General features: G+C 53.3%; 2 protein-coding genes across 2 annotated transcripts in view; one reads left to right on the forward strand and one right to left on the reverse strand.

Annotated features, from left to right (window-relative positions):
* Window positions 1-231: 231 nt before the first annotated feature.
* On the forward strand, window positions 232-11,315 carry OAZ2 (ornithine decarboxylase antizyme 2). Its single transcript, XM_010572226.1, is given in 6 exon segments — window positions 232-236; window positions 1,707-1,782; window positions 1,784-1,864; window positions 7,152-7,327; window positions 9,153-9,238; window positions 10,945-11,315. Coding segments are annotated over 6 exon segments (558 nt in total). The 3' UTR covers window positions 11,079-11,315.
* Window positions 11,316-16,037: 4,722 nt separating this feature from the next.
* ZNF609 (zinc finger protein 609) overlaps window positions 16,038-27,560 on the reverse strand; it is a 59,333-nt gene continuing 47,810 nt past the window's right edge. The window contains exons 3-9 of the mRNA XM_010571541.1: window positions 21,165-21,252; window positions 18,409-20,773; window positions 17,718-18,084; window positions 17,397-17,572; window positions 16,585-16,801; window positions 16,300-16,378; window positions 16,038-16,105 (exon numbers count right to left, since the gene is read on the reverse strand). Of these exons, the coding sequence (XP_010569843.1) occupies window positions 16,305-16,378; window positions 16,585-16,801; window positions 17,397-17,572; window positions 17,718-18,084; window positions 18,409-20,773; window positions 21,165-21,252 (3,287 nt within the window). The 3' untranslated portion in view covers window positions 16,038-16,105; window positions 16,300-16,304. The remainder of the gene's footprint in view (window positions 16,106-16,299; window positions 16,379-16,584; window positions 16,802-17,396; window positions 17,573-17,717; window positions 18,085-18,408; window positions 20,774-21,164; window positions 21,253-27,560) is intronic.

Genomic DNA, 27,560 nt, shown 5'->3' on the forward strand with positions numbered 1-27,560 from the left:
TTTTCTTTTCCCACAACTACACTTCATTATCCAGCTTCTTGATGCCTTGGCTGCAAGTTGGAGAGAGCTATCAATAGTACATTGTTGACTGGGGGGTGAGGGAGGAGGGAAGGGAAAAACAAAGCTGCCAACAGCTTTCTGGGGGTGGGGAACGGCACAGCAAAGTGCTTTGTCATGCCTCTCGACGTCCACTACTACTGAATACACACTGGTCCATTGATAGCCCCAGTCATGCCGTGAGGAGGGACTGTATTAACACAAAACACCACTGAGCATGTGTGCAAAGGGGTTTGCCCTGAGACTTCTTCACTGCAACTGCTTAATATCTTTTCCTAGTGTATTTAAACAGCCTTTTCTCCAGGAAGTGTCTGCTGTAGGCCATGGCACACGGGAATGCTGCTGAAGAGCCCAATCTAGCAAACCTGGAGAAGGAGGAGGACATATGTGGTGGAAGAATATATGTGTTTCCTGTAGAAAGATTATTTTGGTATGAGGTGGCAAGCCAAGATCTTAGCAAATTCTGCCTGTGTCATAACTGTGTTTGCGATCTATTTTTTGGCATTCAGAAATGCCAAATTTCAGTAGTTCGTCTGCAGTCTGGTATCCGTTCTAGCATACTGTATAAGCGGTTCAGGTGATTCTGATAGTGCAGCTCAGTACTTGGTCTTTGGATGCTTAAGCCTGTCTCCCTCGTGGAGAGGGATTAGAGTGGAAAAACAGTCTCGGGAACAGCTCAAGTGATAAGTTTTAGGGCAGACAGTAAGTTGTCAATACATCTGCAGAGTCTGTCCATTATAGGCTTGTTCCTCGCTCCATGTGCTTATTGAAAACCCTCACACCCCCCTTTATTTTGGTGGTGTTTACATAGCTTTGCATTTGTGGGTTTCATAATGGGAACACTGGGGAATGACAGGTTTCTCTGCGTTGCTTTTGCAGGCTTTGTTAGAGGAATACTGCTTCTGTGCTGTGCCTCAGCAAAGAGCTTTTGTGGTACTGATAAAGGAGGCAATGCTCCAGAAGTAAAATAATTTGCTTTCATGAACTTCCTAGAAGCTGGAGCAGATATTAAAGCCTGCGTTCAAAGTGATCCTGAAAGACTGTGTGTAGGACATCCAAACAAACTCAGAAACTGCAAGGGAAACTTATTTTCTTGCTCTTAAAAGTAGATCTGTGGGGTGGACTTGTAATTTTTAGGGCTGGGGTGAAGGATGCTTGTATGATATTTCATTTGCATATGAAAATGTCAGCTTGGACGTTGTAGAGCGTGTTGAAAATATCTGAAGAACCAGCCCTTTCACTCCTCTTTTTGAAAATGTGAAACTTAAACCTCCTCCTTCTGGGTCCTGTTGATCTATTTGTAGATATTTGTCTATAGAAAATGTGTGCTCATCTGGTCATGCGTTTCCAGCCATCTGCTATTGGCAGTCTTCCAGGCATCCCTTATTAGCATGAGGTTGCTCAGCACTCTCTGGGTTCTTGGCTGCAAAGCCCCTCCTCCATTTCTAACAAAACACTGCTGGTTTCTGATACAACTTGGGCAGCGAGCATTTTTAATGTAGATGTCCAGGTGCTAAAGCCCTGATCTGCTGTCTCTCAGGTGCTGTGGAGGAGCAGGGATACGAGTGGTTTGGGGTTATGAGGAGCTGTAGCATCCTAAATATGATCCCTGCTAATGTAACCTGGTGTTCTCTCTCTTTTTCTTGCAGTAGTATTTTACCTTTGAGTAACTGTCCCCAGCTGCAGTGCTGCAGGCACATTGTTCCAGGGCCTCTGTGGTGCTCCTGATGCCCCTCACCCACTGTCGAAGATCCCCGGTGGGCGAGGGGGTAGCAGGGATCCTTCTCTTTCAGCTCTGATATATAAGGTGAGAAAGATCTGACGTCTATATAATGACCTGTACCCATGTTGCAACTGTGTTTGGTCCCTTTCGCAGTCTGATGGGGATAAACACAAATAACTCCCAAGGTAGTAAGTGGAAGAACAGTTAATTTTTCAGCAACCCTGTTGGCAGGTTGCTAAGCTGCATGCAGTGTTCTCCCTCTCCCGCTTAAATATCACCTGTTTATTAAGAAACAAGAGACCTTTTCTCAAAGGTGTGCAGCAAATAATTCACTAGCCCCATTCCCAGAAGCCTGTTCCAGTTATTGTATGCAGAGCCAGCATTATCAAAACATGAAACAACTTCTTAAATGTCTCTCAAAAAGAGGAAGTGGGAAGCAGAAAGGTGAAATGCAGAGAGAGAATGGTTGATAAGCTCCTTCCTGTGCGCTAGTCCGGAAGGTAAAGCTGTCGGAGCCTGGGAGCTGCCTGAACTGATGTACAGAGTAACTCCTGACTTCACAAAAGGGAGAGGCAACTGTCCACCTCACAGACTGGAACGTTTCTAGAACATGTGCATAGGATGAGGCAAGATCAGGAAGGCTTTGTATCTGCAGACTTGCTTAGAAGCATGTGGATCTGTGTAGCTCTCATTTTTTGGCCCTTTTCTTTCTACAGGACCTTTCCTTTCGAATGAGGAGACCTGGCTGTTCCTTGCTGTAGAATAATTGGCTCTTGTGCAACTTTGTGTTGTGTTATGGTGCCACACATCTGTCTGCCTTCTGGGACAGGGGCTGCTTTTCCACATGCCAGGGAGTAAAGTCCTATCAGATGAGGTAGCCTAAATTTATGCTCAGCTTGCAAATTTGGCTGTTCAGGCAGGAGTGTTGTCATAGGTGTTAGACTTGATTTTTAATTACCCTGTGGGAGGCACACAGACTTTATATGATGAAAAGATACAGGCCTTTTTGGGTCACAGTTACCAAAGTCTCCTCTTGAAATTCATGAGAGAATCGCAGACCTCGCAGCTGCTTTCAGAGGAGTTTTCTTTAATGCAGCCTTGGTGAATTTTTAGCACACACCTCACCCGCTTACCTTGTGAATAAATGTCAAGCTCTGTAGCCTCTTAATAATAATATAACATCAGCTTAATGCTGTCTAGTTGAATTGTCACAGATGTTAGAAGGGTATGAAATCCGGAGAAGCAGCAGAGCACAAGGGGCTTCCTGTTAGATAAAGAAGATACATAAATAGCTTCAAGGGGGCTCAGGACAACTAATGAATTCCCTCTGGGTGGGAGGGGATGAGAAATAGGGGATCCTGCAACTTAAACTCCTGCAGGCCAGCTTTGCCAAGCCTTGCGTACACACCAGGCAAGGTCCAAAGGCAGAAAATGGGCTCAATGTGGAGGAGATGCTGGTGGAAAGAATCAGTTTGGAGACTTTGAAGTGTTTGATTTCCGTATGGCCTTGAATTCGCACAGAAGCTTTTGGCAGTGGTGTGTAGGCAGGGGCTGCTGCCTGGGGGGATGTCATCTGGATAGCTGCATCCCAGAAGTATGGATGTAATTCTTTCTGGGTTTATTGCTGACAAAACCTAGCAGAATCTGTCAGAAAATCAGCCCTTTCTGTAACATAGCTCATCCCAGACCAGAGCAGGCTGTGTTGCCCAGTGGTTTAAAGTCAAACCTTAGACGGGGGTTACTGGGACTCTCTCTGCCGCTCTCAGTTGCCCACCCAATCTAGCAGTGCTGTAGTTACAGCAGGTTGAGTTTTTTCAGCCAGCAAGCTTCCGTGTGACCTGGAAAGGCATCTGGGCCCAAAAGCTTAAGTCCTTTTTCCAGCTGTATCAGCTATTCTAGTCCAAGGGATGACCTTTCTGAACAAGCCTGCCTCCTTCGGAGCATGCAGCACAGTGCTCACATACAACAGCGCTATAAATTAAGCTGCTGGGGCTTCCTATAGTTGTTGGTATTTTTGTGTTAAGAGACTTAATATTTGGCCCTTCATCAACGGAGCTTTACTTGAGCTGGGAACACAATAATGATCAGCATCGGTGCTGCACAGCCAGGACGGCCTTTGTGCGAACAGACGTGCTCTGGCTAGCAAACTTGGCAGGAGGCTGCAGGTGTAGCACATGCCAACAGTAGGCTGCTTACACAAGTTTCTCCAGTCAGTTGGCTATGGTAGATCATAACATCCTTTCTTCTTATGCTGCCAACACGTAGGGGCCTCCCCCCGTCCTTCTCGGGACATCTGAGGAGCATAGCTGGGTTGGAAAATCTTGTGCCCGTTGAATTGTAACCAAGGGGAAGCTGGTCCTTGTGGCTTTACTTCACTGAAATGGAGCTGAGGGCTGGAGAGCTGGTGGTTTAGGCAGCTGTGTATAAAAGATAGTCTGGTGGGGTTTTTTTGCCCATGATAGTGTGGTGGTGGGGATTTTGCAGGGTGAACTAAAACCGAACATTTGTAGCATAAACAGGATTTTGCTTTGAGCAGCTTCCAAAGAATTCTGGGCTGCAGCTTCACAGGAACAGCTTCTCTCCCCGGCATCTCGCTGTCTCTATTTTGATGCCTAGAAATAAAATATCAGCTGCCCAGGACAGGCTGTGTAAACGTAATTCCCACTGAACCAGGGGAACTGGTTCTGTTAATCCCTGCGGTTGTGCTGCCTTTGGTTCACAGGCTGTTGCATTAGGGGGTCTTAAGTGGAAAAAACCTCGCTAGGTTTGGAGTGCCGGGCATAACTTCTGGTGACAGAAGGGCTAAGCCTGAAGGCTCGGAAAGCTTCTCCCTTCCTATTGCAGGCTCCTGCCAGTCTTCCCGCACAAATGCATGCGTGTGCCTCCCCCTCCGATGTGTCAATCCCAGCCTGCTTTTCTCAACTTCCTCGCCCTGTTTTTGTTTTCATGAAGTATAAGAAAAGAAGCATCTGTGAGCTTTTCTTGAGAGAAGGATCTTTTCCGAAACAGAGATGCTTTCTGCATGGTAACAACTGTAAAAGGCTCCTATAAAGCCACTGGTGAAGGATGTGCATAAATTCCTCTTGGTTTTGTTTTTTTTAAATACACCTCTGTAGAGTGGAGCTCTCTCTGGGCTCAGATCTGACTCTTGCCGCTGGGTCTGCGGTGGCTTTATCAGCAGCAGTCTGATTTAACTTGAGCAGCTGTCAGTAGGTTTCTTGGTGCACTTGGCTTAAAACTAGTAAAACCTGACAGCAGGCGCAGCCACAAAAACTTCTTTCAAACTCGATGAATAAACTTATTTCCTACAGGATATTTATTCTGATGAAGTGTAAACTTGTTTTTCAGCTAAGCTTTGTGGGCTTTAAACAAACGGCAGCTTCCTCTGCTCTGGTTACCGAAGCCAGGCAGTTCTTCATTTGCATGCGGCATTACTTTGTCGCCCGCATTAACATACTCAATGGCTGCTTCTTTGTCAATAGTCAAACCAAGAGGGGATCTATTTTAATACATGTGGTAATAGGAATTAAAGCACTGGGACACAAGCTTGAGGAGCCTGGAAAAGTTATCAGTGATGTTTTTGCTGAACCGCTCACTGGTTTTTCAGCAATGCTTACACCTTCATAGCTTAAAACGCCAACAAGAAAACATCTGCTTGACAAGCAGTGATACTGAGGAGTCTTCCACCCTCTTACTGGGCACTGTTGGCTGCTGCTGTGTTTGTACTGCCCATCTTTTAAGTGCTTCTTCACTGCAGATCCAAACTGGACTGAGTTTTCTTTTCTGTACTGGCTCCCTATGTGTGTTATGGTCAGAGATGAGTATATGTCACTACAAAGCATTTATTAAGCCTTGTCTGGTGAGATGCTGTCTTTCTGCAGCAATGTCACTTGTTTCATTGTCAGTCCAGCTGATCATCAGCAGAGCAGAGCTCGTAATCTGCTGCTGAATTAATCACCCTGTTAAAATAAAGTGCCTGGATACTGGATGGTCGCTCACCTAATGACCTGATGGAGTAAACAACCTCCCACCCCACCTGTTGATGCTGTTGAGAGAGGGATGCATGGCTTCCCCAGACACTCCTGTGACTCGGGAACTGAGCAGACATGACTTCTAATATCTGGTTTACTTCTGCCCTTCAAAGCTGTGCAGGTGGCTTTGTAGACGTGAGGGAATCAGGATGCATGAGCCTGTAACCAAGCAGATGGGAACAGTTCAGCTTCCACTGCAGTTGACAACGTTAACTCGGGAACCTAATGAATTTCTTCATCGTTTCTTTGGGGCTCTTTGCAGTGAAATGTGGAAATCATTACTGGGCAAGCCAGCTGCCTGCAGAAATTGTCAGGAGAAGGAATGGAGTTTTAACCACGAAATTGTTTTCTAGGAACTGTTGAGCTGAATCTGAGGTGGTCTGCATGCTTGATGTTCTAGTTAGAGCACTATTGGAGAGGGATGTCTACATTTGTGGTCTCTCACAGTCCTCAAATCTGTGTATCTTCTGTCTGTTTTGGGATTCTCTCTGTGCTATGCACTCTCTTCCCTTATACCAGGAGGCAAACAATTTGCCATACCAGTTAGTTGTAAAATCTGGGAAAGCAATTTGTGGTCATCCCTTAAACAAAAAGACTATGTTGGGGATTGGGGAGACAATGAAATTGGTCAGACTGCGGCAGCAGATGCTCTTCCAGCTTGTCGGTTCAAGTTGTGTTCTTTGAAGGGTAGTTCATGAACCGCCCTTCAAAGATGTGGCTGGGACCTGCGGTGAATGAATGGACTCTCACTACCCAGAAATTTCATATAATGTAAATATGCAAAACTACATTCCTTTGAACAGGAAAACAAGACTAGAAAATCACTCTGAGGTCATTGTGGTGTGTCCCTGAACCAGTGAAAGGGGAAGGGAAAAGTATAATGTTCTTAGTAAAACTGTAATACCATTTATTTCACATTTGCTCTCTCTAGTTATACTCCCCTGCCTGTTTAGTATGTAGGACTTTACTTTTTTGTTCTTTGTTTTTGTATTAGGTTAAAATAAAAGCACGGTGTTACAGGTAGTTCAGAACAATAGCTCTTAACCACTTAGACACTTGCTTAGAGCACTGAGACTCAGACATGAGCTTGCAGCTGACTGTGCATACCTTCACGAGCTATGGTGAGTCTCACAGTGGTGAGTTTTAGTGATAGGCTGAAACTCTGGACACACACCAGTCTGTAAGGGCTGGTCCTTTGTCAGGAGGGTGCTGTCATTGAAAACACAGTCCTTCTGCATGCTTGTTTAAGCATGATCTCTTACATTTTTGGTCTACAATCTCATGGATAGTTTTCTAATCCTAAAGTGTATTTCATGAGCTCTCCTCTCTGCCCTGCACAGGACGAGAAGATCACTGTTAACCAAGATGTCCCAGTGCACGAAGGGAAGCCTCATATTGTCCACTTCCAGTACAAGGTCACAGAGGTGAAGACCTCCTCCTGGGATGCAGTGCTCTCTAATCAGAGCCTCTTTGTGGAAATCCCTGACGGATTATTAGCTGATGGAAGCAAAGAAGGGTAAGTTCAGGATCCCAGAGCTGCATCCGTGACTCCACAGGGAGCAGGATTTTGCTTACATGGGTGATGCTATGCGTGTGGGGAGAAAGGGGTGTACGTATGGCAGCTCTGTTCCTGGTTTGTGTATCTGAAGTATGTCCTTACTCACTTGTCTTAAGAGAACTGTCCTCCTGTTAGTCCTCCATAGATATATTTTTTTTCCCCTGGTGATCATTTCGGATGGGTTACTGGTTTTTTGAGTCCCTGTGTTAATGAAAAATAAGCAGTAAATAAGCAGAGTGATTCTTTGCATGCTTTGGTATGGAAAATCTACAGGCCTTTCTCTGATTTTTTTTTCTTTTTTTTTTTTTTTTTTTTCCTGCTGGCCACTTGGCAAGCTATTTTGGCAAGCGTTTTCCTCTCTTTCAGGGGAGAAAAAACTCCATTATATTGATGCGCTCCTTCTCATCAGTAGGTGGATCTGCTCTTGGAGTGCTGCCACGCAGGCGTTGGGCTCTGCCAGAATCTCTGATTTTTCTCTGTTGGCAGAATACGGTAGTGTTTTGTCCAGACAGCTCTGCTCTGGGAAGTTTGTGTAAACGCAGCTTCCAGAGCAGTTACTTCCTGCCAAGTGCTTTGCCAGAGATCTCCGCTGGCGGGGAGCACTATAGCGTAGATGTGGCTTTACTGGCTTCCTCTGCAGAGCTCTCTGAAGTCCTCCTAAATCTCCAAGTAGGCTTCATCCGTAAATGACACAAGCTAATTAAGAAAAAAAACTCATTGGGCACCTTCAGTAAGTGCCAGTGTTCTTGCTGTCTCACACTTGTCTCATTTGACTCCGAGTCCAGATAAACGTTAGTGTAATTTCTCCAGTTGGCCTGTAAATCTTTTAGCTGTCCAAGTGCCTGCTCTCTTGGGAGCGGCTTCTTCTGGGAGGGTATTTATACGCCTGTGTCACCGTGACTTAAAGTGCAATTTTGCCAGATTATTTTTAGCTAGGTAAAACAGCCTAGTAGAGGCTATAATTAAAATAGTTCATTACCATATTAACAAAACCCTTGCAAATTTAATCTCCCTCGCTGCACTCCAGTCTCGCTGACTGCTGTTTAATTAGATGTCGATTGAAACCCTGTTTGTCACTACTCTAGCAGCCTGCATCGTAAATGGTTCAAGGCCAGCAGTGACAACGATGGCTCTGTCATGCTGATCCCCAGGGCTCAGAGAGGGGTTAATGCAGTGCTGCTTCCATCAAGAAGTGCTTCCATCAAGAGGTGGCAGAAATAATTTAGCTGGAAAGGCAGGAAGCGTGGATTCAGGGTGCATCAGCTGTGCCATCCAGCTGATGTGTTCAGGAAACAGCTTTGGCTGTGCACATGCTCCTTCAGTGATGTTTTTCTCTTCTCTTCTGCCTGGTATGAGCTCCATTTTTTTTTTTTTTTTCTCCTCCTTTCCATAAAGCGCAAAACTTACGGATCCCCTTGTGTGTGTTGCCAGTGGAGGGAATGTAGCCTGACTGGGGATCAGCTGCAATATTCAGCTTCCTGCGTACAAAGGCTCCTGTACAAAATCACTGGCTGGTGGCGATGGGTGTTTAGGCACACTGGCACGCGGATGCTGAGGATAGTGACTTGTTGGGCGATTTGGTGTGAGGATAGCTCTTAGTTCTGCAGGGCTGGATAGCAATGCAGGAAGCCCATTGTTTCAGCACCCATTGTTCGCTGGAAGGGGTCTGTAAACAAGTAATCTTTCTGCCTGAAAACATCCAAGCAGTTGATAATGCTCCGAGGCTTCCTCAGGACAGGACTTCCTATAGCTGATGTTCTTTTGTCTTCCTCCTCCTTGGCAGGTTATCAGCACTGTTGGAGTTTGCTGAAGAAAAAATGAAAGTAAACTACGTCTTTATTTGCTTCAGAAAAAGCAGAGAAGATAGAGGTGAGAACTCGCCCCCGCTGTCAGGTTTGCTCCCTAGATCTAAAATGGTGCTGCTGAAGCTGTACAAAAGTCTAGTAATCCCAAGGCAAGGCTTCACGGGATGCTTCCTACTGCAGTAATTGTTATATGCATAATTCTTATGGCGTTCTTACAAATTAGAAATAGTTTCTTGTGGAGGAAATAAGCCCTTTCTTGAGACTAAGGGAGAGGGAGTATTTTGGTTTTTCCAGCAGATTTGTATTGGTATCCTCCCATTAAATTCATGCAGAAAGCTGCTTCTGAATTACTTGGAGTATTTTCTTGTCCAGAAATTGGTTAATATTTCTCCTTTGGTAAGGAGTGAAGGTCTCTATTTGGCATCAGGCTTCTGTGATTTGAAAGGAGAAACCAGGGAGAAGTTACTATATGGGAAATGAACACTTACAGCTTGTTGCCCTGGTGTTCATCTGCTTTTTAAAAATCTACTGGCACTTTTGCCCTTCCTAGACTTGCAGGTAATCCTGACCCTGGCTATAGATGCTTATGGCTTAAGGGGGCTGCATTAGGATCTAAAGATAGATGTGTTGGATGAGTGATTACAGCACGGAAGTTTGAGGAGATTTGTGGTGAGGTACCAAGCTATGGGTCTGTCACTTTAAATCTTACTAGATGCAAGCTAGTAACCAAGCAATTGCCATGGCAGGAGTAATTCAAACCTTAATTCTAATTTTACTCTGCTGCTTCACTTCACAAGCTGCACTGTCTTCTCTGAAATGAAGCATGTTATTATAGCTAAGCTGTGCTGAGCCCAGGAAGATGTCATTCCATGTTGTGATGCCAAGAATAATTTTCAGATTAAGTTCTTGCTGTAATGCCACCACTACCGCCGCAGGTTGCATAGGTGACCTCTGCAGTGGCTGGTTACAGGAGACATCTGCTACTGGTTTTTGTTTTTAAAAATGGGCTGTGTTGCTCTTGGACCTGGCTTATTTGTACAAGTTCTGGAGTGCTCCAGATCCTGGGTCCTTGTCTAAGCAGTTGAAATTCAGTGCTGTCTTCAAAGTATATAGGAGCTCCTCTGCATGACCGTTCAGTGGCTTGAAGTGGATCATCAGAGGGTGCTGTAGAGATTAGATGCTGCACCAGGGTAACTTTCATGGGTCACAGGGAAGTGATCACTTTAGTAACAAGCAAGCATGCATCCAGTCACTGCGTAGTATAACCTTTTCTGACTGCGACAAGGCGGGGGCGGGGGGGCTTCTGGACTTACCCCGCTCTGAATTTCTGTGCATAACCCATGGTGCATTTGCTGGGGGACTGCAGCGAGCTGTGCTGAGCTGTCTTGAGTTTCCACTGAGCTCTGGGTCCTCCTCGTGGAGATGGCAAATGTCTACCTAGACCCCGAGTAAGTCAATTCCTGTTTGCTGCTGTCTGACCCGCTTTCAGGGCTCAAGGGGTGCTGGGACCCATGTCAGTACAGAATAAAAACTTTGACATGCTGCACATCTAAAATACCCTTCACGCATAGGAGCAGCTGTGATGAATGCAGGAAGAGAGAAGACCTCCTATTTGAGAGGGCTGTCACATTAAAATGGTTTCTTTCTGTGCAGGAAGCTCTGGGTGCACTCACAGAGGGTGTTCAGTGCACTTCGATGTTTGTGGCTTCTAGGGTGACGCAGGTAAAGAGGATTATTCCTGGTGGTAACAGATTTCCTTCTCTTTGGTAGCTCCGCTCCTGAAGACATTCAGCTTCTTGGGCTTTGAAATCGTGAGGCCTGGTCACCCCTCTGTCCCGTCGCGGCCAGACGTGATGTTCATGGTGTACCCCCTGGATCAGAACTCTTCCTCTGATGAAGAATAGCTGCAGCGGGGGACTCCAGTGTGACCTGAAAATGCTGTTGAGGGGAGAGAGGGTTACATCTCCTTTCTTGAGGAAAGGGAAAACAAGCTTCTGTTGGACTGAAACTGCATTTCTCATTGTTAGATTGGCCTGTGTATCCTCAGAGTTGACTATCTCATTGAAATGTGTTGCCTAGAGAACTATATATACACACATGTAATCACCAAATAGTAAATGGAAGATGTTTATGAACTGGCATAGGAGCTCTTTACGTGCAGCTGTGTGGTGTGTTAGCCTAGGGGCGCCTGGTGCCCAGGCCATGCATGGGGGAGCACAGCGGTAGATGCAGTATCAACTCCATGACTTCTCTAAACCTGTGTTGGTCCTTTCCTGATCACCCGATGTGCGCTCATCTGACAGACTACCTTTTTATTTTTCACTCAAGACTCTTAAGTAGAAGGCATGTTTTGGGTGTTAGGCACATGGAGGAGACGTGCTCGAGTTTAACCTTTAACACTACATTAAAACCCCTGTGTCTCTCTACCTTGGGGCAACCGATGCTGTTTTAACTGGTCTAACCTTCCCCCCCCCCCTTTCTTTTTAAACTTCTTGCTCTTCCAGCTTTTGTTTTAAGCAGTCTTAACTCTGTTCAATGTTACCACTGCACTATCACAGCGTTCAATAAAAGGGGCATTCAGATGAACTTCACACAGCTGGCGCTGCTTATTTGAAAGGAACAGAGCCTGTGGTGGGCCACCTGCAGTGCTGTGATGGTTTCAGAGGGTCAAGAGAGTGTTTGGAGCAATACCTCTGACCTTTATCCTCTGCCCAAGGATGGGTACAGAGCAGGCCCGTGGCTGTCACCTCTGTTCTTCCTCCTCACCTTTCCAAAGAGATGATCTCAAGACTTGAGACACTGAGCTAATGGCTGTATCCAAACCAAAGGGGGTTGTGTGTGGGGCAGGTGTGGAGGGTGGCTCTGCCAGTCACCCTGTCACGGTGGGATGCTCTTACTGTCTGGGGGCTTTCCCGGGATGGAGCTGTGCTGGTGGTAGCTCACGTTCCAACCCTGCCCCTTCTGATGTTGGAGAATGAGGTTGTGCTCTTGTCTCTGTGCCATGTGGAGGTAACCTGGCTGGCTTTCTTTGAAAGGCCACACGAGAAGGGTGCATTTATAAACTGTGCCCCGGAGGCATGCCGTGAGCTCTCTTCCTAGCCTGGCTGCTTGCGTGTGGAATTGTCCTTGTGTGCTTTGTTGTGCTCTCGCCCTTCTGTGGAGGATTTTGTTAAAAGTTGAAGCCGAGCCATTCCATAAACGTCATGGTCAGTGTTTTCTGTTTGGGGGAGAGAGGTGGGGCTGGGATATGAGTTTGTGTGAATAAATCATCTTAAAGTTTGTGTCTCTCTTTCCCTCCTTCCCCTCCAATGAAATGAAAGGGCTGGTGGCTGTACTCTCCCTTCAGTGGGACATTAAATCTCAAGTCTGGTTTAAAATCAGAGGCTGTGCTATGCTGATGGGAACATCTCTACCCTAGCTTTTATTGCGGTGCCAGCGGCCCCTCTAGTGCTGGCTGCAGCTCTGCAACAGGCATTGCCCCTCCTGTCCTTGCTCCAGGTGTGGTGTGGAGACAGAGGAGACCTTGGACCTGTTCCCTAGTTTGAAAATCCAAGTTTTATCCCTTCTTGTAGCTGGAGCTGCCCCCACTCCTTCCCTGGGCTGGCGGGTGTCTCCCAGGGTGTTTCTGCATGCTCCAGGGCCCTGCTGCCACCCCATGGTGCTCCTCTACTGGCACATCCCTAATGGAATTGGGTGGGAAGAACCACTTTGCTCCTTCCTTAGGGGTAAAGCGTGAGCTTCTGGAGTGAGGATGATCGCCTGAGCTCTGCCGTTAAGAGGCTGTGCCGGTGCATGTGCTTCTCTGACAAGTACCAAATACTTTCCTGCCCTGGCTCAATCAAGTGTGGTCAAATGTAGAGCTCTCGCATCACCAAGTGTCTTCTTCAAAAACACCCTCCTGAAAATCTAAAAGGTGCTTTGATTTCTCTGAGTGCTGTCTCCTGCATAGGTTGCCTCCACTGCGAAGCTGGAGGAACCAAGCTCTGCCCTCTGGCCCACCAGCCCCCCAGCTGCCTCCCCCAAAGGCGGCTCCCTGGGGTGATGGAGAGGGGCTTGCCTGGTGTAGGGCAGGACCCTGGCAGGCTGTGGGGCGGCTTGTCCCTTGCTGGTGCCCAGGGATTCAAGCCGGGGGGGGGGGCGGGTTCTGACCCAAATTGTCATGGCTGAGCTTGGCTGCAGCATCCCCAGGTGGAGCTGTGGGTGCTGGTGGCAGAGCAGAGGGGCCGGATCCAGGTGCGCAGGGCCTGTGAGCAAGCAGAAGTGTGCTGGGGGGCAAGACCTGCTGCCCCACTGGGCCACCCTGCCACAGCCTCGGTGGCCGTGCACCGACGAGTGTGGCATCAGGAGCAGCGTGTCTGCTTAAGCCCTCTCAGATGCCCCAGAGATGTGGACAACCCCCCTCTTCCCCCCCCAAAATCACTGGCCACAGCTTTTGGAGACGAAGGACCAGAATTCAGGGGAGCAGGAAGAAAAAGCCACCCTCACAGGTTTGTGATTGTCTCTTAAAAAGATTTATTCTCTCTCCTTGCCCAAATGTACAAAGGCAAGAAGAGTACAGTTTGTATATATATATATTTATATATATATATATAAAAAAACAAGGAACTTGGTAATAATGTACACTTTACAGAAGGGCAGAATCAGGAAGACTGAAATGAAACCCAACACAGCAACGCCAATGGAAACGAGCTATAAACACCAACGGTTTGATGCCCTGGCCGTGGGGCCCAGTGGGCTGAGGCTGGGGAGGGGGAACCCAGTGGGCAGGGGACCCCACGGGCAGAGGAATGGCACTGCTGCAGGGGGGCTGGGGTGCCAGCCCCACAGGCAAGAACTGACCAGGAAAACCCAGAAAACATCGAACCTATTCTGCATAAACCGTTGTTTCCTTTAACACCTAAAAGGAGACTCAGCTGGGACCCAACTGGGAAGGTGGGGAGCAGCCCCCCCCACCCCAATCCCCTTCAACTGCCAGCAAAGCCCGTGGCCCCCCCCTATCAACCCCCCCCACCCCTTGCCCAGCCCAGACACCCTCCTCCGTGCCCCTGGAGCCGCTGGTGGGTCCCAGCCGTGCCAGGAACCAGGCTCCGCTGGACCGACCGAAGCTGGAGGTAGGAGCAGCCGGCAGGATGCTCCTCCATGGGTGGGATGCAGGGGGGCTCCCCCTATCACCCCGACCCCTCCAGTCCCCAGCCTGGTGACTGCATGTGGCTCTGTAATGGGCGCGGGGTGGGTCAAGCCGCTGCTCGGCATCACCCACCCTGTCCCCCAGGAGCGTGCCAGGCCACGCGGCCCCGTCTCCTTCCAAAGACAACGAAGAGTGGAAGAAAAAAAAAAAAAGGCAAACAACGAGAGCAGGCTGGGGCCACCACGCTGCCGGCACCCGACCCAGGGCAGAGACCAGCGAGCACCTCCTTTCCAGCTGGGTAAAGTGGGGGGTCGGGGCGGGGGGGGCGGGGGGAAGAAAACAAAACCCAAAACAACAGCTTTCAAACAATTGCTTTTTACAGTATGTACAGAGCCCAGCGGGCAGAGCATCCCGGTACAGCGGCCCCTTGGGGCCGGGTGCGACACGGACACACACAGACAACCGAGACCGATGGGCCCCCCCACCCCAGCCCGTGCTCCCCCGGCTGGGCAGCGGGGAGAGGCGAGGAGAGAGCTTGGGGCGGCCCGGCTGCTGCGGGGCCGAGGTAGAGCATCGGCCTGGGGAGAGCCCCTCTGGGGCTGGGGGAGCAGAGGACCAGAAAGCCCCTGTCCTCGGGCACTGGGGAGCAGCTGGGAGCAGGGGCTGGCTTCTTCCAGGGCCTGGTGCCCTGAGCCCTGGCCTGAGGGGGGAACCCGGCAGAGGCCCAAGTGCCTCTGGCAGAGCCTAAGTGTGCTTGTTCCTCCACTGGGCTCTGCCCGCAGCCTGGGGAAGCCGCCTTAAAAGCAGAAGGTGGACATGAGCAGGATCCGCTGCCCTGGGGTTTGGGGAGCACTTGCCGGGGTGGCGGGGGGGCAAAGGCCGGGGCTTTGCAGAGTCACAGCTCAGAAACCAACTCAAAAGCCATGGGCAGGAGTTTCAGGCAGGTCTGGCCCCCGCAAGGCACTGGGGAGGAACCCTGGCAGCTGGCTGGGTGACAGGCACAGCCCCCAGCTCTGCACCCGGCTGCCCCCAGCCCTGGCTACCCTGGGGGGGAGGGAGGGGAGGCAGAGGCTGCTTCGCCAGGGCCAAGAGCAGCCCCCCAGCTCCCCCAGCCCACCGCTCTGGCAATCGGCCACTTGCCAGCAGCTCCTGCCCACACAGGCACAGAGCAGCAGGCGCTGTGAGGTGCGGGATCAGCCATGGGACTGGGAGAGGGTGAGTCCCCACATGCAGCACATCCCCAGGCCCCGCGGCCACCTCCAGCCAGGCTGACATCCACCCCCCCCGCCCCTGACCCCGACCCCGACACCCACCTTGGCTCCGCGTGAGCCAGCCTTTCCTTTCCTGAGACTGCAACTCCACCGCAGGCTTGGCCCCGCGCATCAAGCCCCGGCGAGGAGCAGGCAGCGTCCCCGCCTGCCCCCAGTCCCGTGGCACTCAGCCCCATCGTGAAGCAGCAGCTCACAGAGACACGGTGGGGTCCCAAATCCCTCGAGAAACCTCAGTGCTTCCGTTTCCTCTTCATATGCACCAGGCAGGCGAGTCACCTCCATCCCGAGCGTCGGTGCCCAGTAGAATAAATATTTCCGCAGGTACCAGCTCGCCCACTCACCAAAGGGGAGGGGGGGGGAGTCAGTGTGTGTCCGATGAGGGGGGGAGAAGACAGTCTGCCTCGGATCGCGGCAGGAACGTCAAGCAGAACAATTAACACCATTCAACTGATGTCTAAAGGAGTCTCCAGCGCTTCCCCATGTGAGCCAGTCACATGTCTCATCCAGCCCAGGCGTCCTGGTGCATCACGTCCTGCCACGACCCAAGGTCACATCAGCTCCCACTGCCAGCAGCCCCGCGAGCCCCGGGGGCAACGGGCAAACCCCAAACCCTCTGCCCTCAAGGGCACCCTCCTGTGTACCCATCCCGGCCACCTCCGCCCCAGCCCGGTTGCCCATGGGCGAAGCAGGGTGGCCGTGCCGGTGCCCGCAGGAGGAAAGCCTTACCGTTCTCACCTCCGGGGAGGTGGGTATAGGGAGGGAGCGGAGCCTTGCTGGCTGGCAACGATGGCTGTGGAGGAGAGACCTGCGGAAGGAGAAGCAGCGTCAGAGGCCGGGCAGCCCAGGATGGGCATCCAGCTGTGCCGGGGGAGCTGGAAAGTGCCAGATTCGGCCAAAGCAAAGCTCGGCACAAGGGCTCACGCTGCCCAAAGGTGGCTACAGCTCTTTCCCAGCTCCCCCGAGCCGAGCCCGCAGCCCTGGCTGAGTGCCAGCGTGAGGTTCAGCTCTTACCTGTTGCATAGGGCAGGTTGTACTGCGCCGGCAGCAGCGAGTACCCGAGGTGGTGGTGGTGGTGGTGCGTTGAGAGCAGGCGCTGAGATGGCGAGGTGCGGGGCCGGTCGGTGCTCCTCTCTCCCCCGCCAGCTCCCCCGACGCTGCTACAGCTCCCGCCGCCTCCCACCACTCCGCAGCCGCTGCGGTCCCGCTCCTGAGACGTCTTCTCGCTTATCTGGAGAGGAGAAAGCAGACGCATGCTGAGGGACACTACCAGCTACCCCACTGCGCAGGGCAGCATCAGACCCATGCCAGGCACTCGAGGCTGCCCCATCGGGATGATATTCCCCTCGCTTTTGTCCAAAGGCTCCCCACGACACTGCTGGGAGATGATGGGATGGCCAGTGACCAGCCCAAAAGTGGTGGCGAGGATGCAGGTCCTGTTTGAGGGCAGCTCTTTCCTCACCGTGTCAAAGCTCCGTCTCCCAGGTCAGTCCAGGAGGAGCTCGTGACCCTACACTGACGTGGGATGGAGACAGCCCCTGCATCCCACCCACCAGCTCCAGGGCAGAGAGCAAGCGTCACCGACTTGCTGCAGGGCCTGGAGGAGCCCGAGTGCTTCTCTGGGCCAGACCTGCCCACAGGTTTAGCTTGTCCATCCCAAAGGGGTTGTGTTGTGGGATTACTCCACGGCCCGAGGTGTCCTACAGCAGCAGGAACGGCAAAAACCCACGGCAGGCAGAGTTGCTCCAGGCTGGCTATAGGATCCAGGGATCATCCCGAAGCTCATGCACAGAGCTGGGCAAAGCCAGCACCTTCCTGACCCTCACCGTGGGCGATTTGCTCTTGTAGTGGCTGGCGTGCTGCTGCAGGATGTCCAGGGCCTTGGACTCCGAGCTGGATTTACAACTCACGCTGGGGCTGGCTCGGGACTTGTCGCTATCGTCACTCCCAGACGCCTTGCTCCCGTATGGGGAGAAGGAATAGCTGGAGGGTAGGTATGATCCTGAGGGGTGGGGGAGAAAAAGCAGACAGGGCATGAGGAGTCTTCAGGCGGCACAGTGGGAGCACACGGCTCTGTACGTGTGCTGCCCCATGCGAGAAGGACAGCCTGGGAAGGGACGTGCCCAAGAAGACCCCCGGCTCCTTACCTGGGTAATTCTGCATCATGACAGTGGGCATGGCCCGGTAGCTGGGGTGGTTGGGGTCATACGACTGGCTGTAGGAGTAGCCGTGCATGTAGGGGATGTAGGACTGATGCTGCGTGAGGGGTGAAGACACAGGGACATGGACGCTGGGTCTGGGGTCCTTCCCCACCATGCGAGCCTCCTCGGTGGGGGTCAGCTTGCACTCGGAGCTGGTACTCTCCTTCCCGTCCTCCTTGGATGCGGCTTCTTTGCTTCGATTTCTTTCTTCCTTCAACTTTCGGTCCCTCTCCTCTTTCCACCGCTCATCCTCTGTCTTGATGTCCGAGTACTTCGCCGGGTACACGTAGGTCCACATCCGGGGCTCAGCTTCCTGCAAGAACCAGGAACCATCAGAGCAGCTGCCTCCCCCCAGCCCTGCCTGTCCCAAAACCAGGCTGGATTCGGAGGAGACCAGTGAACCCCACTGCCCTTCCCCAGGCTCTCCTTGGCCCATCCGTGGCCTTCCAGCCCCATCCTTTTGCTGGCCCCAAGGGAACCTCACGGAGTCCCATCACAAGCAGAGGACAACACACGTTCTCTGAGGTGATGGCCCCAGCAATCCCCTGCAGCGAAGCCACAGTGAGGGGCTTCCTGCATGAGAAAGCCCACCACTGGGCTGGCGGGCAGGTCCGAGAGGGCAGTGGGAGGGCATTACCTGTCTGTACCAGAGCACAGGGTCCACCTCTGCTTGCCGGCCACACTCAGAGCCAGCCTTCGTCTCAGCAGTCTCCTTCCCGAGGTGGCCGGCCTCGCTCAGCTTCACCTTAAGCCCCTCAGCAACCTGGCTGCCGGACAGCTTGGATGAATCCTCCAGCTTGGGGATGATGACAGATTTGGCCATGTCAGGACCTCCCTGCTCCTTGGCCTTGCTCAGCCCGGACTTGACGAGATCCGTGAGGCTCGGGGCTTTGGTCAGCGTTGGGGGCATGGGTGGCTTTTGCTTCCACTCCTCCTTGAGTGCTGCCTCCCTCTCCTTCAAGCCCAGCTCTGCTTTCTTCTCCAGCCCTCGCTGCTGCTGCTGCTGCTGCTGCTGCTCCAGGCTCTGCCGCTGCTTCTGCTGCTCCTCGTACTGCTGGCGGTAGGCAGGGTTGGTGCTCAGCAGGTGAGCGTGGTAGCCCTGCTCGTTGTAGCCATAGGGGGGCACGTAGGCATACTGGTTGTAGTAGAGGGACTGCATGTACATGTTGGGACGCTGCTGGATGACCGAAGGCTGCTGGCTGGAGCCGCCGAGCTCTGCCTTCTTCTCTTCACAGCCTTCACTCTTCACCTTCACCTCCGGGTTCTCTTGTTCCTCGTCCTTCTTCAGCTTCAAGGCCTGCGTCTCGGCCGCGGCCTGGCTGCCGGGATTCAAGGGCCCTGGGCTTGCCTGGGGGTAGCCAGGGGAATAGTAGGTTTCAAAGCCTTGGTAGTAGGGAGACTCTTTGCTCTGCGGTTGAGGGGGGAAAAGAGCTTTTTTGGCACCTTCCTTGACCAGCTGCTCCGGATCCTTCGCCTTCACGCTCTCCAGCTTGCCCTCCCCATCCTCCCCGGCGTCGGAGATGTCTGAGTAGGCCGGGCTGTTGGTCTTCACTGAGCTCGCCTCTGCCCCGTTCTGGGTGACGACATGCAGCGGGGTCATGGGTTGGGCTGGGTTGGTGTTCTCCAGCCTGCTGGCACCACCGATAGAGGGGCTTGGGGCATTGTCGGTGAAGCTGTAGATTTTATCCGCCTCGGCCTTGATGCTGGCAAGCCGGCTCTGGTGGGGATCGGACGAGCCGTTCAGCAGCCCCTCACCTTTCATCCCCAGCTCGCTGGATTCCCCCCGGAAAGGGCTCTTGCCTTCCTCTGCTCTGCAGGCTTTGCCAGGAGTCAAAGGGTTTTCCACCTCCTTGGGCTCCTTCTTCTTCTTGTCCTTCTTCTTCTTCTCCTTGGAAGGGGTGAGGGCAGGGTTGACTGCAAAGGGCTCTCCCATCACCGTAGGCTTGGGCTGGATGGGTTTGAGCTGAGGGCTGTTGGGCATGGTCTGGACCACAGTGGTGGTGAGGCCTGTGGAGGAACCGGGGCTGGCCGTGGTGAGGGTGGCTGTCTGGAAGGTGTACATTGGCTGGGGGGGGATGGCTGGCGCAATGGGTCTGGCAGACTTCAAGCTTTTGGAAGGGATCTTCTCTGGCTTAGCACCAGATGCCTTCTTTGACTTGTCTTTATCAACACAACGCTTCTCCAGAGAGTCGAAGCCGTCGTTACTTGTCTCATCGGCCACCGAAGGACCATCCTCAGAGCCGTCATTGGACAGGGCACCCGGGTCGGTGTCTCCTTCCCCACCCAGCTTCTTCTTGCAGGGGACCTTGGCGCTGAACTTGCTGGATGGGGAGGGACTGTGGGGCTCCATCAAGCGCACCTTGGGGGTGGCTGAGCGAGCCGGCGAGAGCGAGCCCTTCTGAGAGACGGCAGCACCGTTGCAGCTCCCAATGTCCGCGTGCAGGGAGGGCTCCTCACCATACTCGCTGTCCACGTCGGCCTCCAGCTTGCTGTCGTCATCCGTGTGCGCGTGGGCCTGGTGGTACTTCAGCCCATTGATGTGCTTGTACTTCTTGTTACAGTTTGGGTGGGGACAGTCGATGAGGATGGGAGAAGGGCAGTTTCGGTCGAGGACAGCCGGCTCCACCTTGACTGCGGCAGGTGGCACGGCTGCCGAGCCCATTGAGTTCGTGCGGATGCGTTTGCTGCCCTTGGAGTCCTCCGAGCTGGAGTTCAGCTCCATGTCAGAGAGGGGTTTGCTCTTCCGCTTGGTGACGGAGGAGGGACTGGCCTTCACGTCCTCTGCTGTGCCGCTGGGCGGTGTGCGGTGGTCCGAGGAGTTCTGGCTTCCCCGACGCCCTTTGCTGTTGGCTCCCGCCCGGGTCTTGCTGCTGTTGCTGGTCCCTTTGCTGTCCGAGGTGGCAGCCGTCTCGTTGACGGGCGTGTTGCTGTTGGGGCGCATGCGTTTGCCCCTGCCCCGGCCGTTGCGCATCTCCAGGTCGCTGGTGGGAGAGTCACAGAACCTGCCGGGATGAGGACAAGGAGGTTTTAATGGAGACACAGCCGTGCCGGGCTACGCCATCCCCACTGCGTGGTGGGGACCCCCTTCCTCCCCTCGCTATCAATCCTGCAGGCTCGTCCCGCCACTGACAAGTAAAAAGGAACCGGAGAGGTCCATTGGCAAATGCTCAATCATCTCTGGTCTCCAGGACGAGGGAGCCTGCGACTGCGGGGGCAAAGAGCCATGGGAACAGCTCGGTTGGGCAAGGAGGAGATGCTGACCCCCATGGGGAGCCCCACGGGCACAGAGCAGAGTGTACAGGGTGCCACAGGGGCCGTATGTGGCTGGGTTTGCCCTCCGGTCCTGGGTGAAGGGCACTGAGGCAGTGCTGCTGAACCCCACCGTCCACTTACCGGGGAGGTGCCCAGTCGTGCTGCGTGCAGTCAAGCAGCGTCCCCACGTATGTCTTGTTCCTCCAGGTGACATTGACCACCAGCATACCTGTAAGGTGAGGGGAGAGGGTCAGACAGGGCCAGGCGTGACCCCCACAGTGTCTCGCCCTTCCCTGGGCATCAGGACAAAGGGGGATCTACTCCTCAAGATAGGCAGGAGGAAGAGCTCAGCTCTAGGGCTGGAGGAAGGTGGACAAGGGGTCTTGGGCTCTTGGGAGAGGCGAGACCCCGGGCTCTGGGCTAGAGAGGCACCGAGATGGGAGCTGGAGACCCCCAGCTCATCCCCTCTCTTGGCACGGCTCTGGCCGGTGTCCACTCAATCTCTCCTCCTTAAGCCACTCAGCGCTCTTCCCTATTTTCATGGAGATGCTAACCAGTGACACCCAAAGGGCTGCAGGATTTGGAGGGGCCTGAAGATCTACCTTGGCTCCATGTGTGCTCAGGTAGGGAAGGCGATCTCTGGCGAGTGAGGGCTGTGAAACCCTCGGGGGAGATGCAGACAGCTCCCAGCAAGGCTGTGGACCCCAACAAGGAGCTGCAGACTTCCCAGCATGGCTATGACCTCCCCGACCGTGCGCAGCCATGAACCCCACAGCCCTCCAGAAAAGGCTGTTACTGCCACTAGATGGCAAGCTGAGCCCAGCATCCCCACACAGGTGACCACCCCTGGCACAAAAACCCAACCTTGGGGGAACAACCCTTGTCCCCCTGCTTCACTTTGCTCCTGCACCCCCTGGGACACCCATCAGCCCCATATCTCTGCCTGGAGAACCACCCATGGGACCGCATCTCCTCCCATCATGGAGCAAAGACATTGGGCATTCGGAAAACCTGGTGGTTTCAGCTTTTTCACACCAATTCAAGAAGAAGAGCAGCCTGGCTCGCACCCAAGGATGTGGACCCTCAGCATCTCTTCTTGGGGGTGAAGGGGTCTTTTGCAGCATCACTCAGCAATGTAGATATTTCCTCCCCGCCATGGACTGCTCTGATTACCACAGAACTAATTTGACCGGGAGCGGAGTCTGTTGCGCTGAGCACATTTATCTGAGCAAGGTAAAACTCAGGAGATGGGAAACTCGTTTGCAAGGGTTGATGAGCGCAGCGAGATATACAGCCGCGCAGTCCCAGGAGATGGATGGAGCCGAGGGGGCCCACAGCAGCTGTGCCTGAAGCACGTTTATAAATCTCAGCCCGTATCCCGCGTTGTGCTGTGCCAGCAGCCAGCTGCAGGCTTTGGGGGGGATAATATACGGAGCTGAGGTCCGACACACGGGTCTCCTTCAGAAAGAGAAATGAAATGCAGGTCTTCTCTTTCTCCTTCTCCTCCTGGAAAACGTTGGGTGCTCCAGTGGGAGCAAGTCATGGGAAGACATGGTGCCGGCACATGGCCAAGACCTACAGCTGGCTCATCCCGGTGAGCAGGAGAGGCTGGGTCCTGCCTTTGCAGGAAGGTGCTGGGGACCTGCCTTGACACAGACATGACCAGGACGTGATGCTGGAGATGATGTGGGGTCGAAACCAACAGCCCCATGCAGGGAGAAACTGCTGGGAAAGAGGGGGATGCTGATCCCAGGCATCGCAAGGAGGGCATGCAGAGGGTGTTCTACCTCCATTCCCCCTAATGCAGCTTTTTTTGGCAGGCAGGAGCCTGTCCTCCCTTTCCTTAAAACCCAGGGAAGCTGCTGGCTGCATCCTGTGCCCCAATCCAAACCCACCATCCCCAGGACACCTCTGTGGAGCTGCTGCAGGATGCTCCCAGGAGCTGCAGAAGGACCAAGCAGCTGCTGAGGGACCAGCAGCCCTAACCCAGACCCCATCCCTCCTGGCCACAGGGCTCGGAGGAGCAGCTCCTTCTGCCCCCTTCACCACACACCCAGCGCCGGTTCAGTCCTTTGAAGCCAGCAAAGACCACATGCGCCACTGGAAGTTACTTGCACGACAAGTCACTGGAGTCTCTTGTGCGTCCCAGGGCCAGCGTGCCTTATTAGAAAGGACATGCTGGCATTTTTTTTTTTCCCTGCCACCGCAATCACAGGAGATGAAAGATGAAGGGACAAAGCAAGCCAGCACACAGCCGTCCCTCCTTTCCCTGTTGGAGCGTCAACCCTCCAACACACACCAGCCTATATTTAACCCACTGCAACCAATCATACCAAATCCCTTCCTAATCCTCCAACAATAACCCAGGACAATTTAAACCCTGAGGATAGATCCTAAGCAGCTTTTTTTCACCCGCTGTGTCCCCCTCCTGCGGCAGGATGATGAGCAGGCATGGGCAGGGCAAGGGCGGGCAGCGATGAGGCAATGCCCTCGCGTCCCCAAGGCTGGAGATGCTCATGCCCAAAGACCGGCAGTGATACTCTTGCAGAGGAGGAATCCCGCTCGGATAACTCCAGTCCCACCTGGTTTCATGGGAAGGTGACACCTTTGAAGCTCATAAGCAATCAATACCACCCAAATCTGGGTGCAAACCACTCAGCAACTTAGCCACCAAGTGTTCACGTCACCGCAGAGTCGTACCCCGGCAGGAAAAATTAACAGTGGGTTGACGGTGCCAGGTTGCCGTCTAGGAAGGTAACATATGAGATAATCCTATAAAAAAATGGATAAAGAGATGAAGGGAGCAGGGGGATGAAAAAAGCACTGCCTGGTCCTTGTATGGTCCCTGCACGGGTGCCCTGTAGCAGTGGAGCTGAGGCTCAGTGGGTGCACCCAGCTGGTGGGGACGTCGGATGGACGAGGATAATGCTGCATGAAGTCTTCCGTCCCAACACAGCCCTAAATTAGACCAGTTTAAGCCTTTCGGATAGATAGTCCCTGCTGGGGCACAGCTCTTCCATGTTAAAATGTAGGTGGTGGTGTCTCTGCTTGCAGACCAGGGCCGTGGGCACCAGGAGCCATTGCATCAGGGGAAACATGCCCCAGGTCCCCCCCAAGCACCCTTAGGGCACTTGGGAGAACCTGGGGCACTTTTTCCCCCTTTTCAAATATGAAGCCCCCCCCCCAAGCCCAGCCAAGCACATCTCCAAACCCTGCTGAGAAACCAGCGTGCCAGCATCCACGGCGAGCAGAGATGCTGTCAGACCCATGCATGGCCAGTTCATCGCATGGCTCAACATCACGCAGCCGTGATGCTACTGAGCTGTCTCCAGCGAGGCCGGGTCCTCAACCATCATGGGGACTGCTAGAGCGCTTGGAGGAGTGTCCCCAGCCTTGTGGGGAGCAAGGAAATGTTGCCTCTGCAGTTGGAGAGGACAGCTGCTGAGAGCTCTGCTAGCTTTCTGCTAATTTTGGGGTGACCTCTGCAAGGCAACGGGATGACAGCCGGTGGCATTTCGCACCCCAAGGAGCAGTAGTTTGCCTGCAGGTCTGTGAACCAGCTCAGATCCAGAGTCAGTGTAGCCCCACATCCCATCTGCACCAGTGAGCAGGAGCAGGGATCCATCTTGCACTGATGCTGCTCCAGGGCACCACCAAACCTCCAGCACCTGCAAGCATTCAAAGTCCTTCTTCTGTGAATTCCTCCTCCAGCTGCATCATCTTTGGGATGCCCCGGCTTTTGGATGCCCTTTCTTCAATTCATTTCCCCTCCAGCTGCACCACTTTGGGGATGTTCCAGCTTTGCCATAAGCCCTGCTCACGTGCAGGGAACCTGGCACAACCCGTAGCACCCAGGCGTTAGGACACAACACCCAAAGCTGTTGCGTGGCCAAACTGCAACAGCTCCAGCTGCTGCTGCCAGGAGAGCAGAGGACACCACGGGGCAGGGGATGGCCAGCACAAGGGCCACCTCACCCAGCGAGGAGAGAGATCACTCAGCAATTACCCTCACGGGCAAAACAGACTCAACTGGGGAAATTAATTTTTTGCTAATCAAATCAGAGTAGGATAATGAGAAATAAAAACAAATCTCAGAACACCTTCCCTCCACACCTCCCTTCTTCCCAGGCTCAACTCCAATCCCGATTTCTCTACCTCCCCCCCTCCCTGGGACAGGGAATGGGGGTTGAGGTCAGTTCATCACACATTGTTTCTGCTGTTCCTTCCTCCTCAGGGGGAGGACTCCTCACTCTTCCTCTGCTCCAGCATGGGGTCCTCCCATGGGAGACAGTCCTCCATGAACTTCTCCAACATGGGTTCTTCCCACGGGCTGCAGTTCTTCACGAACTGCTCCAGCATGGGTCCTTTCCACGGTGTGCAGTCCTTCAGGCACAGACTGCTCCAGCCTGGGTCCCCCGCAGGGTCACAAGTCCTGCCAGAAAACCTGCTCCAGCGTGGGCTCCTCTCTCCACGGGGCCACAAGTCCTGCCAGGAGCCTGCTCCAGCGCAGGCTTCCCACGGGGTCACAGCCTCCTTCGGGCAGCCACCTGCTCCGGTGTGGGGTCCTCCCCGGGCTGCAGGTGGAGATCTGCTCCACCGTGGACCTCCATGGACTGCAGGGGGACAGCCTACCTCACCATGGTCTTCACCACGGGCTGCAGGGGAATCTCTGCTCTGGCGCCTGGAGCATCTCCTCCCCTTCCTTCTTCACTGACCTTGGAGTCCACAGGGTTGTGTCTCTCACATACTCTCGCTCCTCTCTCTGGCTCCTGTTGCGCAGCAGTTCTTTACCCCTTGTTAAATGTGTTATCCCAGAGGTGCTACCACCATCGCTGATGGGCTCAGCCTTGGCCAACAGCAGGTCTGTCTTGGGGCTGGGGCCATCCAACACAGGGGGCAGCTTCTGGTGTCTTCTCACAGAGAAGCCCCCCTCTACGAAACCCTTGCCACAAACTCAATACAGTCTCCCTGGCAGGGTCAGAGGGAGATAGGATCATTCCATTAAACCACGCCAGGATGGATGCTCCCGTGGCAGATGACTGTCCCTGGCCATCTAATGCCCTGCTTTCCAAGGGACAGGAGGGTTACCAGAGGGGCCTCGGATGCCGGAGCATGGAAAAAGCAGCAGGCAAACCTTCAGCTTGGGTCACACCAAGGGACAAGGAGCCAGCAAGGGTGTGTTTGTGAGTTCTGATGACTGAAGTGACTGTGGGAAGTCGCACCACGTGTCACTAATCCCATGGGATGGGCATTTAGTTCACCAGGACCTGCTGAACACGCACAACACCCACTGCCATGCTCCTGCCCAAACCCCACAAGAAGTGTCCACCTTTGGTAACAGTGATGATGTGACTACGAGCAAGGTTCTAACATCACCCTGCAAGAGGACAGCCCATCCCACTGCAACACATGCTGGCCAGCACCCGTGTGGGAGTCGGGGCTGCAGCTCTCTCTCCATGGCCTGAAGCCCATCCAGAAGATGTCTCCAGGATTTTGGGGACCTTGGTGCCTCTCAAGGCTTGGAAGGGAGGGCAGAGCACAGCCACAGCACCAAGCCCCCAGAGCCACCTGCAAGCAGCCCGGACCTCCATCCTCATGCTCCTGGAGGAAGGAGGCAGAGGAATCGAAACCAATTTAGCTCCCAGGAAAGCGTGGCAGAGCAGCTTGCAGCTCAAGAGCCTCCTTGTAAACAAGTCCTTTAATCCAGCGCTCGGCAGCTAAAGCAGGAGCCCCAGCTGGTATTACCTGGGGCAGTTACAGACATGCCTTAGGGAGGTGGACGTGAGCAATAGTCCTGTCTGGAGCAGAATATTGCTCACCTATTGATAAAACAGCCTCTGTACAAAGCTGACAGATGCTTCGAGAGCGATAAGCGGTGCATTAGCTCTCCTCCAGCTTCCCGCACTGTCAAGCCAGCAGATATTAGACACGAAGCGGTGGCGCCAGGGGAGCACCGAGGAATGATGCATAATAAAGCTCTGCTTCTTTACACCAACACGCGAGCAGCCACCATGCTCGGGGGATTTGCAGCCTCCCCATCCATCGGTGAAACAGGAGGAGGGTGCGAGGCAGCAGCCTGAAACACCAGCAACCCTCGCAGCACCAGAGACAAGATGCCCTGTCACCGAGCGGCACCGGATGATGCTCCCACCCGGAGTGAGCTGCTGGATTGCTGATCTGAAGATGAGAGTGGTCACAGCCGTGTTGTCACAGCTTTAGGAGGCTTCACAGGAGTGCGTCGAGCCTGTGCATCAGCTCAGCAACCTTGGAGGGGATTTACAACCGCTCGTTACTTTGGGAAATGCCATTAAAGCAAATGAGAAATCCATATTGCCGCTCCTCACCCTTGCTGCATCAGCCTTAAAAACTCACCTCCTGTTTCTGGGTTCAAGTATGCATGGCTAAAAAGACTGGAATGTGGACGCAGGGGATGACGCAGCCCCCTTTGAAGCCCCAAAGCCCACCCATAAGCAGTGCAGTCTTGGCACATCCCTCTTTTAAAACATCCCCAGAGGCAAAGAGCAACCAGAGGCGCAA

This window comes from Haliaeetus leucocephalus, unplaced genomic scaffold (genome assembly GCF_000737465.1).
Source record: "Haliaeetus leucocephalus isolate CR32 unplaced genomic scaffold, Haliaeetus_leucocephalus-4.0 Scaffold339, whole genome shotgun sequence".
NCBI classification, from domain to species: domain Eukaryota; kingdom Metazoa; phylum Chordata; class Aves; order Accipitriformes; family Accipitridae; genus Haliaeetus; species Haliaeetus leucocephalus.